We start from the raw sequence: 14,501 nt of genomic DNA, 5'->3' as shown, positions 1-14,501 counted from the left end.
TTTCATAATTCACTTACACCCAGTTCTGCTCACTGAACTCAGATCTTTTCATGGTAACGTGGTAAAATTACTCCCCCCTCGGATCCTCAGTGCACGCACCTGTAAGATGAAGATGATAGAATAGACAAGGACTTCTGAATGTGAGCCAATGGGATCCCTGAAATAATTTCCAGAATTGGGCGTGTGTCTGCATTTGGCATTTTTCTGGGAGATGGTGCCCACTTAAAATTTCAAATGAGTTCAAGTCTTCCAGAAATAATGAGCACCATTAAAAAAGAGGCAGGGACATAGGCTCAGTGACAGAGGCCTGCCTTTCTCTGCTTCTCTCCCTTTCTGTTTCATGAGTAAATCTCAGGTTGGATTGTGTCATCTCCTGGCATTAAACCTTCTTAAGATTTCCCTTACTCATCCTCAGAACAAAAACCTAAAGTCCTCAGTATAGCTACAGCAGGGAGCTCTGAGCTGGGATGGCCCTTTGGAGTTGGTCCAGATTGAGGGAAGGGACAGGCTTCCATATCCTTCATGGACCAGCCATTGGATTTTGGCTACCTATGGAGGACCCAAGAACTTTGATGAGGCAGTTTCCTTTGGCTGAGTGCCAGATGGGTGAGCACAGTGCAGTTGTAGTGGGGCATAAGGTTTTCAGCAAGACTGAAGCACTTTCTGAAGAAATGAATGAAAAACTCACTTGTTGATCTCTGTATAGGAGTGCGTTTTCCCTGCATTCCTCCTGTTTTTGTGGGCATATTAAGGTCCTTGTGTGTGTCCTCGTTGTGGAGGAAGTAGGTATGTGGATTCTAAATATTAAACAACATGTTTGTGTCACAGAGAATAGTTCTATCCGTGCAAGAAGCCCAGAAGAAGAGGAAAGAAGAAGGAATGGCTCTTTTCCAGGTAAAAGTCAGGTTCATAGTTGGTGGATTTGTTCTCTCCTGCCTAAAATGCCACATTGGGACTTACTAATCTCAGCCTCTAAACTGCTGTGCCTAAAATGTTGACTCACACACAGGGCCTTCCCTTAATCTCTTCTCATCTCCATGCTGATTCCGTCTCACTGGGACCCAGTGACATGAGACTTGGGAAGAGGCTCCTTGTAGGTGATCATCCTGTGAAGGGGTATGGACTCAGGCATGTGTTACAGATGAGGAGTAGGCTCTGTGGTGTCAGCAGGTTGGTCAGTAAGGATTATTCAGGGGCCCCATCTGGATGCCCTTTTGGTTCTATAGAAGCCAGGATTAAAGAGACCGCATATGTAGTGATGTGTTAATGTGCATAATACCCGAAAATGTTAGAAAAGAAGACTGATGGGGAAACTGGCGTTGTCTTATTTTATAAATGCATTTGAAGTTGAAGTAAATCAATATATTTCTAACTCCAAAATACTTATAATTTGGAATAGAATGGAAGGTTAGAGTTAAAACGAAGGGATAGAGAGGGTGTTTTATTAACTAATTAGATCTAAAATGTTGCATCAACCTAATTGCCTGACAATACGGATTCTTTAAATTCTTCACTGCACACCCATCTCACACAAACTCTGGTATTCATTTAGAGACTCTTGCTGCAGGTGTTTTAGATAAAAATGGTTATACTTTAGCCAAGACAAAAGAGCAAAATTCTCTCTGTCACCAGCAAGACTGCAGCAAAATTCTAATTCCAATAATCGTCGTTCAGTGATATATATATATATATACACACATACATACACATATATACACACACACACACACACACGCACACGCACACACACACACATATACACACATCCCATGTATATATTTTTGTGGTAAAATTCCACACAATGATAACAGTTTAGAGACTAAGAAGTAAACTATCTCCTTCCCTGACATCTTCCACCATTGTGTACTGTCTCCATCGGAACTATTGTTAGTTTCCTTAGGGCACATCTTTTAAAAACGTGCTTATATATTGTAAAGTGATTTGAGAAAATATTCTTCAGTAATTTTTTGCTTTGATATTCTGCAACTTTAAATATTTACATACCATATATCTTGAAGTTGTTTTCATGTTAGAAAGCATAGAGATAGCTTGCTTTCTTAAATTTTCATTGAAGCATTCTTGTTTTGAAGACATAAGGTCTTTACAATTTTTTACTGTTATTACAAATGCCACGGTGGCTCCTCCTGTGCAGGCCTTCAGTACAGTTTTCTAAGGATTTCTTTAGGGTGGGCAACTTGAGCACGAGAACTGGGTTAATGATGGTGTTCCTGAGGAAGCACAGGCATTGCACTTACCAAATAAAGATTTTAAACTCACTGTCTTAAACATTCTCAAAGACTTAAAGGAAACCATGGACCAAGAACTAAAGGAAATACTAGAATAACTGTGTGTCAACAAATAGAAAATATCAATAAAGATGGAAATTATAGAAACTGAGCGAAATAGAAATGCCGAGGCTGAAAAGTACACTAACTTACATTAAAAATTCAGTAGAGGGTTTCAGTGGTAGATTGACTGTCAGAATAAAAATCGGTGATCTTAAACATAGGTTAATTGAAAGTATCCAGTCTGAGGAGTAGAAACAAAAGAAAAATAGGAGAAAAGTGAACAAAGATTAAGAATACTTTGGGATACTGTCAGCAGTGCCAATGTACACTTAATAGGAGTCTCAGAAGGAAGGGAGAAAGAGTAAAAGGCCGAAAGAATATTTGAATAAATAAGAGCTGAAAACCTTCGAAATTTATAAAAATCATGAAATTATACATCCAAGAAACTCGATGAACTTAAAGTTGTTAAATTCATAGGGGTCCTTGATCAGACAAAAGACAAAAAGAGAATGTGGAAAGTACTAAGACTTCTCACGAACAGGTATCATTAATGAGATTTATGGCCTATTTCTCATCAGAAATTATGGAGGCCAGTAAGTGGAATGACATATTTAAAGTTTGAAAGATAAAAAATCTACCAGTAATTAATTAGACAAACTATGCTTCAAAACTGATAGTGAAGTTACCAGATTTCTCAGTAAACAGAAGCTGAGGGACTTCACTCTGATAGACTCCTACATGAAGTACTAAATGGAGTTCTTTAGGCTGAAATGAAAGGACACTTGCAGCACCACAAAACCATAGGAACAAAAAAGTATTCTGGTAAAGGTAGCTATATAGGTAAATATAAAAGCCTAAATTATAGTTTTGAGTTGAACTTATTTTTTTCTATATGACTTAAAAGTGAAATGTGTTAACAATAATTATAAATCTATTATTGAGTGAAAAATATACAACAAAGTAATTTTTTTCAATAACAATATAAAGGGAGATAGTAAAGCAGCAATTATTACATGCTATTAAAGCTAAGTGTCAACTGAAACTAAAGTATTATTAGTTTAACTGTAATCCCCAGGGCAAACCCTAAGAAAACAACTAAAAAAGTTCCGTAATGTAAATATGAAGAGAATCCAAATTGTTTGCACACAAAGACATGATGGAAGGGAGGAATTACAAAACAAAAAAGGGTTAGACATGGAAAGCAAATAGCTAAATGGCAGGGGTATTCTTTGTTTATCAGTCATTTTTTTAGATGCAAATTAAACTCTGCACTAAGGCAAAGATTAGGAGACTTAAAAAACAAAACAAAACATGATTCCACTATATGTTGTCTACAAAAGGCTCATTTTAGATACACGAATAGGTTGAAAGAGAAAGTATGGAAAAAGATATTCCATGCAAATAGTAACTTTCACTTAAAATGGTATAACTACTCTGGAAAACAGTGTGGCATACCCTTAAAAAATTAAACTGTGACCCAGTAATTCCACACCTAGGTAGAATTCCACCCAAAATACTTGAAAACATATTGAAACACACACTTGTACATGAAAGTCCATAACAGTACTGTTAATATTAGCCAAAAGATAGAAACAGCCCAAAAGTCTGTGACCACATGAATGAACAAATACAATTTGGAATAATCATACAATTGAATGTTATTCAGTCACAAAAGGAAGGTTGTCTTGATACCACACCATAGATGAACCAAAAACATCATTCTAAGTGAAAGAAATCAGACTCAAAAGGTCACCATTCATATACTTTCATTTGTATGAAATATCCAGAATGGGTAAATCCATAGGGATAGAAAGCATTAGTTGTTGCCGGAGACTGCGGGGAGAGGTAGAATGGGAAGCAGCTGCTTACTGGGTAAAAGTTTCCTTTGGGGCTAATAAAAATGTTTTTGAACTAGATGTGATATTTGTACATTGTCAAAGTACTAAATGCCACTGAACTGCACTTTAACGTGGCTAACTATATTATGTGAATTTCACTCAGTTAAAAAAAATTAGAGCTATATAAATTCCTCAAGATTATCTAACATGGATCAGTTGGAACACTCACTCCGACCAAGTTAGTTTTTGCACATCTCTACTTCTGTCTTTTGTGTTAAAATAAGAACTCGCTCCCTGTCCCCTTGGTGACATGTAGTTTCCTTTCAGAGATGGTTGACATTCAAGGATGTATTTATAGAATTCTCTCCGGAGGAGTGGGAACGCCTGGATCCTGCTCAGAGGGCCTTGTACTGGGACGTGATGGCGGAGAACTACAGGAACCTGCTCTCCCTGGGTGAGGCTGACTTCCCTCCAGAAATTGGTCACTATCTTCTGGGTTTTTCCTTGCAAGTCTCTTGGGAGCCCCTGACGTGCTTGTCTGACTTTCATCTTCCTGTTCTTAGGAAAGTGAAGCTGTTTTGATCCAGAAGGAAAGGCTTTCTCATGTGGCATGTAGACTTTATATTTCCCCTTTCTTCATAACTACTTCTTGATTAGTGCTGGGTGCAGACATTAAAAGCAGAAAATCTTATGGTAAATTTTTAAGAATATCTGATTCTGTGGTTTTTACCCCTTGTGCTTTTGATTCAGTAGTTCTTGGGAACGTGGTAGATATTTTACATATTTAAAAGACCTCTGTCAGCAATCAGAAGGATGCAGTTACTGATTTTTTATATACTCTTCTAGAACCATAATGTCCTCTTAGTGGAACAAGGACCGAGAAATGTGTTTGGGGAAAGAACAGTGTATCATGTTTGGATTTTTTAAATAAATACTCTCGAGCTGACAGTTAAGGGAAAGAACCTTGAAAGCGAAGGGAAAACAGGAAAGCCCAGACAGGTGGGAACTTTTACCACAAGTAAGAGTTCAGATGGGCACAGAGTGACCTGGTCATCAGATACTGTTTGGGTACTCTCCTTAAATGGGAAAGATCTGTTGGAAAATAAAAGTTCATTTCTTAAGAGCTCTCAAAGGAAGTGTTCCCACATATAAGCACACACATTGACACACTTATCACTCTGTCATTGAAATGTGTGGCGTTTAAACTCCTGGCCTACCATGATGCTCCAGCTTGTGCAGAGCCCAGGGAAAGGCTTTATCCTAACCTACTACACTATCATGGCCCCCATGACCATTTTGGTGCCTTGGTCTGAGTGGGGCTGGGGTGGCTGTCTCTAGCGAGGCCTCTTTCCCCTTGATCTCTCTTGGTTCTCAGTCCCTACAGATCAGAGCTGAGGCCTTGGTAGCCCTGACCCCAAGACCTGTTCGGTTATCATTTACCTTTTATATCCTTGGATGAACTCAGGAGATAGAGAAACAAAATAGCTCTTCCATTGTATCCGGGGTTCTAGGAAACTTCCTGGGACTCATCAGAGGCCCTCTGAGCCTCTTCTGGCCCCTTGGCCATTTCTTCAGTTCCTTTTTTGCTGTGTGTGTGTAACAGGAATGGGGAGGGTCTTTTGAGGTTGTAACTCAGAGATAATGTAAAGACTTGACACTGAAATGCTCTCTCTGATTCCTACATGTTCACTTTATAGCCTGAGTGAAATGCAAAGCCCCTTCTTGAGAACCCACACAATTTGACCCTGTTATTTTACTCTCTCATCTTATATTTATCTCTATCTTCTAGCTCCCTGCATAGTCAGGCCCATAGAAAGACCTTGGTCTTCTGGTTTCTTATTCTTTGAGATTTTTGCCTGAAACTTGACTTCCGAAATACAGATTTCAAGAGTCTAAAGTTGTGTTCTCTTTATTTGCTGTGATGATCCACCGTTAGATGATATACAACTTCTCATGGACTCTCCTATAGAGGGGGTTACTGGTCAACAGAAAATTCTTGAAGGAGAACACTGAATAATATGTTACAATAATATCCAGTTACATATAGAAGTGCTTCTGGGAAGAGTGGTCACTGTGTCCCCAGATACTGAGATAGAAAGTGTCAGGAGAGCCTGAGTGATAAATGCTTCCAGTTGTTTTTCTAGTTCTTGTACTTCTTGAGTTTAACTAGTTCTTGAGTTTAACATTGTCTCCCTAGGGCGGTGTGACACTGTTGATCAGATATAATATGATGATCTTTGAGCTGGCAATAAAAAGTGTAGCAACTTTTCCTAAGGATAACACCTTCCAAGCTCACAACCTTACACCTATGAGACTGTGGACCAAACTACTGTTCATGCCACATTGTGCATCGTGTGTGTGTGTGTGTGCTCTTGTTTATTCACCTTAAACGTATGTGATTTTGACACATCTTATTGAGGGAGCTTGTAAAGTTGAATGATGCCTCCATTTTTAGCCCTACTGTATTTTTTTTTAAGCAACTGATACTATCATCTTGCAAATTTTTTATTAGTGACCTTGTTTTTTATTTACTTAATCATCAGTTCTATATATTTGATGATACTCTCAGTGGTTTTTAGATCTACAATTTGGGGCTGTGAAGTCATTGTTTGAAAACATTTTCCTCAAATAAATCTATGGCATTTTTTAATTGTAGAATTTTGTATATCTTGAGAACATATTTTTTAAAAAAAATTAGTACTGTATTACTTAAATACCATTCAATTGATTTGCCATCGTTTTTTATGTAAGATACATTCCTATTTCCATATAAGTAGTTTTCTAAAAATAACTTCGAGTTTTAATTTTGCTGACTTTTGATACAAACAATTTTTTGCCGTCTGGTTACGTCATGCACATCTTGGTATACTAACCTAATATTTAAATCTTTATTTAATGAAACAAAGGCAATTTTTACACTCTATGTATTCTTCATTATTACTTCTTCTAAAGCATATATTTTCCAGAAAATTTCTTAAAGTTCTTATAATTATATATTTCAGTTAATTCATGAAGTCTGTTTTGTTCTCTGTGTTCTTTTTCAATTGATTTCCATACAAAGTCACCTGATTCTTATTGACATATATCCTGTTCCTGTCCTGTTTTCTGTGTATTACTGGCTGCTTATGTTGCTGACCACATCTCTGCATGTAGACCTTTGCCGTGGGTCACCATGGCACTGCCAAACATTGTATGCTAAATGCTGCGCCTTACACCGCCCTTCCGTTCCATACACGATTCTGTGCTCTAGGTCATGTAGTAATATATCTTAAGGGAACAGTTTTCTGATGTTTCTGAACTCAAAGTTTAGTACTTTTGTTTATATTGATTCCTAATAATAATTGTGTGTGTACAAACACTTGTATGCATAAGAAGATCACTTCTTACCTAATGTCTTTTATATGTCTCAGATTGTAGTATTAAAAGATCCAAGGATATGATTTCAAATAATTTTAAAATTCCAACAAGTTTCTGGTTTTTTTATATAACAAACAAGCATAGATTAAAAAATCTTGCCAAAATTGGCAAATTTCTGTTTTTTAGAAATATGTACTGTCGTTCATAAATTATTTTTTACCAAATATAATAACATCTCCAAAGAGTTTAAACCTTGGCAAAAGCCTCCTGCTATCTTTACTTCCACCATACAACCTCTGTGTCCTCGTCAGGGGAGCAATGTGCAGCACCCTTCCTTGCAGGACTCTGCAGTGGTTTAATTGCATCCACATGTATTTAGACAGAGTGAATTCATCCATTCTCCTCTTGATGATTTTAGGTCCTGCTAAGAACATTTTTATACCTGTCTTCTGGAATAGTATATATGTGTGTATATCTTGAGTATCTGCCTGGAAATGGATTTTGTGGGATATTCTGTTTAATAATGTTTAGAGCAAATCACTGGAGTAGATGTAAATTTACAATCTTCCTGTAACACCACATTCTCTCCCTTTCTAATATCCTTCACTTTTGCCTCATACCCATAGTATAGTTCCCACGGAATGAGCCTGCCTTCCGTCCTTCCTTCCTCCCTCCCTCCCTCCCTACTCTCTCCTTCCCTTCCTCCCTCCCTTCCCTTCCCTCCCCTCCCCTCCCCTCCCTCCCTCCCTCCCTCCCTCCCTTCCTTCCTTCCTTCCTTCCTTCCTTCCTTCCTTCCTTTCTTCTTATGGTGACATTAGATGAACAAAATCCAATAAGTTACAGGTGTACAGTTAAACAATAAGGCATATATATATTGCATCGTGTGTCCACCACCCATAGTTAGATAACTTTGTCACCACATATTTGACCCCTTTTATCTCATCTACCTCCCCCATCCCTGCCTTCCCTCTGGTAACCACTAGTCCACTGTCCATGCCTGTGAGTCTGTTTGTCATGTTTGTTTGTTGATTTTTGATTTATAGCACACATATAAGTGATGATATATGGTTTTCAACTTTTTCTGTCTGGCTTATTTCCTTTAGCATGATTATCTCAAGGTCTATCCATATTGTCGCAAATGGCGTATTTCATCTCTTCTTATAGCTGAGTAATATTCCATTGTATATATGTACCACATCTTTATCCAGTCATCTGTTGTAGGACACTTCGGTTCCTTCCATATCCTGGCCACCATGAATAATGCTGCTGTGAACATCAGTGTGCATATATCTTTTCGGATATATGTTTTCAAATCTTTTGGGTAAATTCTCAGTAAAGGGATTACTGGATCATATGGTGGGGGTTTTAACTGCCAAGCACAATTATATTCCCATAGATTTGTAAGCACAAGCATTGATCCTACCATATTACCCCCTGCCCCTCACTCCTGCTTTTCTAAATCCCAGTCTTGGTCTTTCCTATACTGGTAACTTCTAGTAGATTAATTTTGAGCACCCAGACACCCGTTTTCACAGGACCAGATCCTCCCCACACTGCATACTCTGCATGAGGAAAGATCCCTTACTTATTCCCAGTACAGCTTGCTCAGATCAGCATCACAGGCTGCTCACTTTGTACGTCAGCATGTACAGGACATAATGACTCCTATTGTCTATGAATGGTAGGACAGTCACAGTATAAATGATACAACGAAGGTCTGTCTCCTTTGAAACATTTCTTCCTAAGCTCCTGGTATTTGCTTTGACCTGTTATAATCTCTAATGTTTTTTCATAATTATTTTCAAAGTATTGACTATTTTTGCCTTATAACTGATAATTAAATGATACTCTGTATTTAGGGAATTGATCTAATACTCTCTATGATATAACTAGAATGAAATAATAGTTGAGATTTCAGAAATTCTTTCCTAATTCTTAATCTTTACAAAAATGTGTGTTTACCTGAACCAGGTATTTCAGAATGCAATAATTCTTTAGAATTTCAGAGACTATTATTCTGTATAACTGGGGTTACTTATTAACTATCTGCTAGATTTATCATGGGTTACTAATTTAATTTATTATTATGTTATATGCTGATTTTTTTGGTATCTTTTTTCTTGCATTATATCCCCACACATTATTAAACACATTATTAGTAAGCACACTTTATTATAAAGATTAAGAATTAGGGAAGACAGTCTGAAATCTCAATTATGATTCATGCTTCTAGTTTTATAACAGCCAGTACATAGATTAACTAACTGTGAAGTATCACTTATTTATTCAGTTTTACAGCCAAAAACTATGTATAGTGTATAGTGTATGCTTTGAAAATTTATATTTAAGGTCTGAGAAAACAGTAACATGAAAAATATTATAAAACAAAACTAAAAAAATTGTATATTGCAATGCTGTTTAAAGACTGTGTTTGAGAAACTTCAGAACTGTATTCATTATATTATTTTTTTGTGTAATTATGTAATTTAGTTTAAAATATTTATCTCCTAACTCTGATAGGAAGCCTTACTGTTGGATTTTCAATCAAGGAATTACCACCAAGATGGGACATTAATAAAGATGAATTATACCATCTAATGATATTGGAAAGAAATGATAGCCATGTTGTCAAGAATTGTATCTTCAAGGAAGTCTGGGAAAATGTGCATGAGTTTGAGAGTGAGTGGGGATATGATGAGAGAAGTTATAAAGAAGTGCCTTTGACCCATAACAGAAATCTCACTCGTAGAAAAGATCAACAGCATGATAAATGCTCAATTAATTTTTCTCAAAAGGACAGTGTTTCTGTAAGAAATAGTACATACCAATATTTCATGCATGACAAGATTTTTATAAGAAATTTCTTACAACTGAAAAACAACTTAAGCAATACTGAAAACAAGTATGTAAAATGTTTGGAAAATAGAACTGGATTAAGTTTGCAAGCACACCAGCCTGACCTGCAGAGATTTCAAATTGAGGAGATAATTAATGAATGCAGTCAAGTTGAGAAGTCTGTCAACAATTGTTTCTCAGTTTCATCATTTCAAAGAATTCCTTCTACTGTCAAAAACTTTTGTAATAAATATAGGAAGATTTTTAAATATCCTTTGTTACCTGCACAATACAAGATAACACAACATACTACAGAAAAACCTTACAAATGTAGTGACTGTGGGAAGGCTTTTTCTAAAAGCTCACAACTCATGAATCATGAGAGAATTCATTCTGGACAGAGACCTTATAAATGTAATGAGTGTGGCAAAGACTTTATGTTGCATTCACATCTTACTCAACATAAGAAAAGCCATACTGGAGAGAAACCTTATAAATGTAATGTGTGTGGCAAAGCTTTTATCCAGAGTTCAAGCCTTATGAAACATCAGAGAATTCACACAGGAGAAAAACCTTATAAATGTAATAAATGTGGTAAGGCTTTTAGCCAATGTTCACAACTTAGGAGTCATGACAGAACTCACACTGGAGAGAAACCTTATAAATGCAATGAGTGTGGCAAATCTTTTACCCAATTTACAAATCTTACTGCACATCAGAAAATACATACTGGAGAGAAACCACACAGATGTAATGTGTGTAGCAAAGCTTTTATCCAAAGATCAAGCCTTGTGGAACATCAGAGAATTCATACAGGAGAAAAACCTTATAAATGTAATAAATGTGATAAGGCTTTTATTGCACGTTCACACCTTTGTAGTCACGAGAAAGCTCATACTGGAGAGAAACCTAACAAATGTAATGAGTGTTGCAAAGCCTTTAAAGACCGTTCACTTCTTAATAAACATAGGAGAATCCATACTGGAGAGAAACCGTACAAATGTAACAAGTGTGGTAAAGCTTTTACCCAATTGGCACACCTTACTATGCATCAGAAAATACATACTGGAGAGAAACCACACAAATGTAATGTGTGTGGCAAGGCTTTTATACAAAGATCAGGCCTTATGGAACATCAGAGAATACATACAGGAGAAAAACCTTACAAATGCAATGAATGTGGCAAGGTCTTTCGTCACAGTTCACACCTCATACGTCACTGGAGAATTCATACTGGAGAAAAACCTTACAAATGCAATGAGTGTGGCTTAGCCTTTATGGAGCGTTCAAATCTTACTCAACATAAGAAATTCCATAGTGGAGAGAAACCTTACAAGTGTAATGAATGTGGCAAAGGTTTTACAGAGCGTTCACATCTTAATAAACATGAGAGAATCCATACTGGAGAGAAACCTTACAAATGTAATGAGTGTGGCAAAGCTTTTACCCAATTTGCAAACCTTAAAAGGCATCAGAAAATACATTCTGAATAGAAACAGTATACACATAATTTATGAGGCAGTGCTTTTTATTCAAAGCACAAGCTTTGTGCATCATCAGGAGAATTCTTAGTAGAAAGAACTTTACAAATATAATGATTGAGACAAAACTTATGCAAGTGTTCAAAACTTACTCCAAATCAGAGACTCTATTGTGAGAGAAATAATAGAAAACTAATTATCACAAAGCCTGTAATCCAGGCTGATACCTCAGTTGAAATCAGAGTATACATCCTTGAGAGAAACCACGCAAATTTAATGTACAGCAAGGCTTATCCAAAGTTAAGCCTTGAGGAACACAACAGGATTCTTACTAGAGAGAAACCTTACAAATATAATGTGTGATGGGATTTACAAAATTGTGAACTTTGTGGTCATGAAAGAATTCATATAAGATAAAAACATACAAATGTGTTAAGGTCTTTAAGCAAAGACCTCAGGATACCCCTAAACCTCTACTGGACAGAGATATTATAGATATGAGGGTGGTAAATTGTTTAACCAATTATCTCAATGGATTACACATAAGAAAATCCATGCTGAGGGCACTAGGTCTATTAGGTTTGAAGATTAACCAACTTCAAATGTCAAATTCCAGAGAATAAAAGTTAAAGTTATTTAAAACTCATGAGATGATACATGTCCATGGAGCAAGGGCATCTGTGATAAGGATTAATTAACTTCAGTTTACAAAATGTTTTTATTTATTTTGGAAAGGCTACATTATTTTTGATGACTTAGAACTTGAAGTTTGAAATCTGTTGATGTTATACTTTCATTACATGCTTTTCATGTCTCACCATGATGGTCTCAGGGAAGGGATCATTAAGATGAAAGGACATACTTCATTAGGTGGGGTTTATTCGGATCCATGTAACCTGGAAAGACAATGACACTAATTTTAAGATGTAAAAGGTATAAATTTGAGAGCATGGGGAGTGGCAGAGAATAGATGTAAAACTATTATCTAAATTATCGTGCAATTTAAGGTGATTGCCACTTCTCTAGATTTACTAGTGTGACTGAGGGCCTCTGCTGATGACTATAGGAAAAGCTTGCTCTACCAGATGATTAGGAAACAGTGGGCCAAGACATTGAGAGAATGAGATTTTCATGTGAATAGAATAATGGGATACATGAGATGGCATACATGGTAGAAAAAATGGAGGTGGAATAATGGTCTTCCTTCCTTTTGAAAGTTAACAGCTGTTATAAGTTAATGAAAATTCATGTTATTTTTGGAAACTGAAGACACAAAGTCAGTAGAAGACAGTTTAATCAAAAGAACCAGAGTACACCTATGAGGGATTTACATTTGGCCATAGAAATTCATTTGGATACTTAGAATGCATCGTATTACTTATGTCTAAATAAGTAAAACATAATTTTGTTACCTTGAAGAATTATGTGTCTTCTATTCACACGTGCATATTCCCCCTCACTGTGGCATATTATAATGAACCTAAATAGTACATCATTAGGCACTCTGTTGAAATGATATTTATAATTTGTATTTGAGTTGTACACTCCATAGTATATCCCACATTACTTCTATAGCTATAATTAAAATACCAGAGTACAATTTTAGAATCTCACATGCTAAAACCATTTTTCCTGTTCTTGAATATACACCATATGACTATATTTCTACATGTCTTTTTTTTTTTTTCCTGAGATAAGACTCATGGGTTACACCTTTACATCAAATAAAAATAGAATGTAGTAAGCATATGGAAAAGTTAGGGAATAAAAGAAAATTTCAGAAGAAGGATGAAAACACTTTTTTTGTGTTTTGAGTGCTCAGGGGGATAATTCCACAAGAGTAGTGTTCGTGAGTTTCTTAGGAACATACAAAATTGAATTTTAAAAAATAAACTAGAGATTTCATATATTCACTCTCTAACACATTTTTATTAGTTTTCACTTGTGTTCCACTGGAATAGGATGGAGCCCCATTCAAAGTCTAGTTTGGATATTAAGAGTGATGACTCCATATACTAAAGTGTGATAATACTCCCCTTTCTGGGGAGAGCAGGGTAGACGTCCTCATTTGTTCTAAAAATGGCTAGAGAGGAGGGAATGGTGATTGGCTTGTGTTACCAAGTGTTGCTGTGGTGATGGTACTCACTTGTGGCCCTGGGAGGGGCAGCCCCTCCCCCAGCCAGCAAGACCCCTTAGATGTCAAAACTGTAAATACATTATTCCACTCCTCCAATGTAACATTTATGAGTGCCTCAACATTTTTTGTTTTACTTTAAAAATCATTTTCCAATTACAGATGATGTACAATATTAGTTTTAGGTGTACTGCAATGTGATTAGACATTTTTATACCTTACAAAGTGATCACCCTAAATATGTAGTACACATCTGACACTATACAATTATTACAGTATTATCGACTATATTTCTTATGCTGTACTATTTTTTACATCCCCAAGACTATTTTTACAACTGGCAATTTGTACTAAATCCCTTTCATTTTTTTCACGCATCTTCCTAACCCCACTCTCATTGGTGACCATTAATTTGTTCTCTGTACTCATAACTCTATTGGTGAGTAATTCATGTTTGTTTGTTTTTAATCCATTCATCATTTGATAGCGCTTTGAGCTCTTTCCACATTTTGACAAGTGCTTCTACAAGCAGTCTTTTAAAAGATATTTGGTAGACATATGTTTTCAC

The 14,501-nt window shown here is 36.3% G+C and overlaps 1 protein-coding gene across 1 annotated transcript; it reads left to right on the top strand.

The window, feature by feature from the left end:
* The first annotated feature begins 871 nt into the window (after window positions 1-871).
* On the top strand, window positions 872-11,875 carry LOC105304094 (zinc finger protein 677). The gene is made up of 3 exons (XM_023522050.1): window positions 872-894; window positions 4,454-4,580; window positions 10,004-11,875. Exons 1-3 carry the CDS (start codon window positions 880-882, stop codon window positions 11,809-11,811), a joined length of 1,950 nt encoding a protein of 649 aa, XP_023377818.1. The 5' UTR covers window positions 872-879; the 3' UTR covers window positions 11,812-11,875.
* The last annotated feature ends 2,626 nt before the right edge of the window (window positions 11,876-14,501 follow it).

Source organism: Pteropus vampyrus, unplaced genomic scaffold, assembly GCF_000151845.1.
Source record: "Pteropus vampyrus isolate Shadow unplaced genomic scaffold, Pvam_2.0 Scaffold328, whole genome shotgun sequence".
NCBI classification, from domain to species: Eukaryota; Metazoa; Chordata; class Mammalia; order Chiroptera; family Pteropodidae; genus Pteropus; species Pteropus vampyrus.
The sequence above is the reverse complement of the archived record's forward strand: the minus strand, read 5'-3'. Positions and strand labels throughout refer to the sequence as shown.

Bases quoted from the DNA above. Each gene is read 5' to 3' on its own strand.
- LOC105304094 (XM_023522050.1), top strand. The intron at 4,581-10,003 runs GTGAGGCTGACT...TAACTCTGATAG, and splicing joins CAGGAACCTGCTCTCCCTGG to GAAGCCTTACTGTTGGATTT.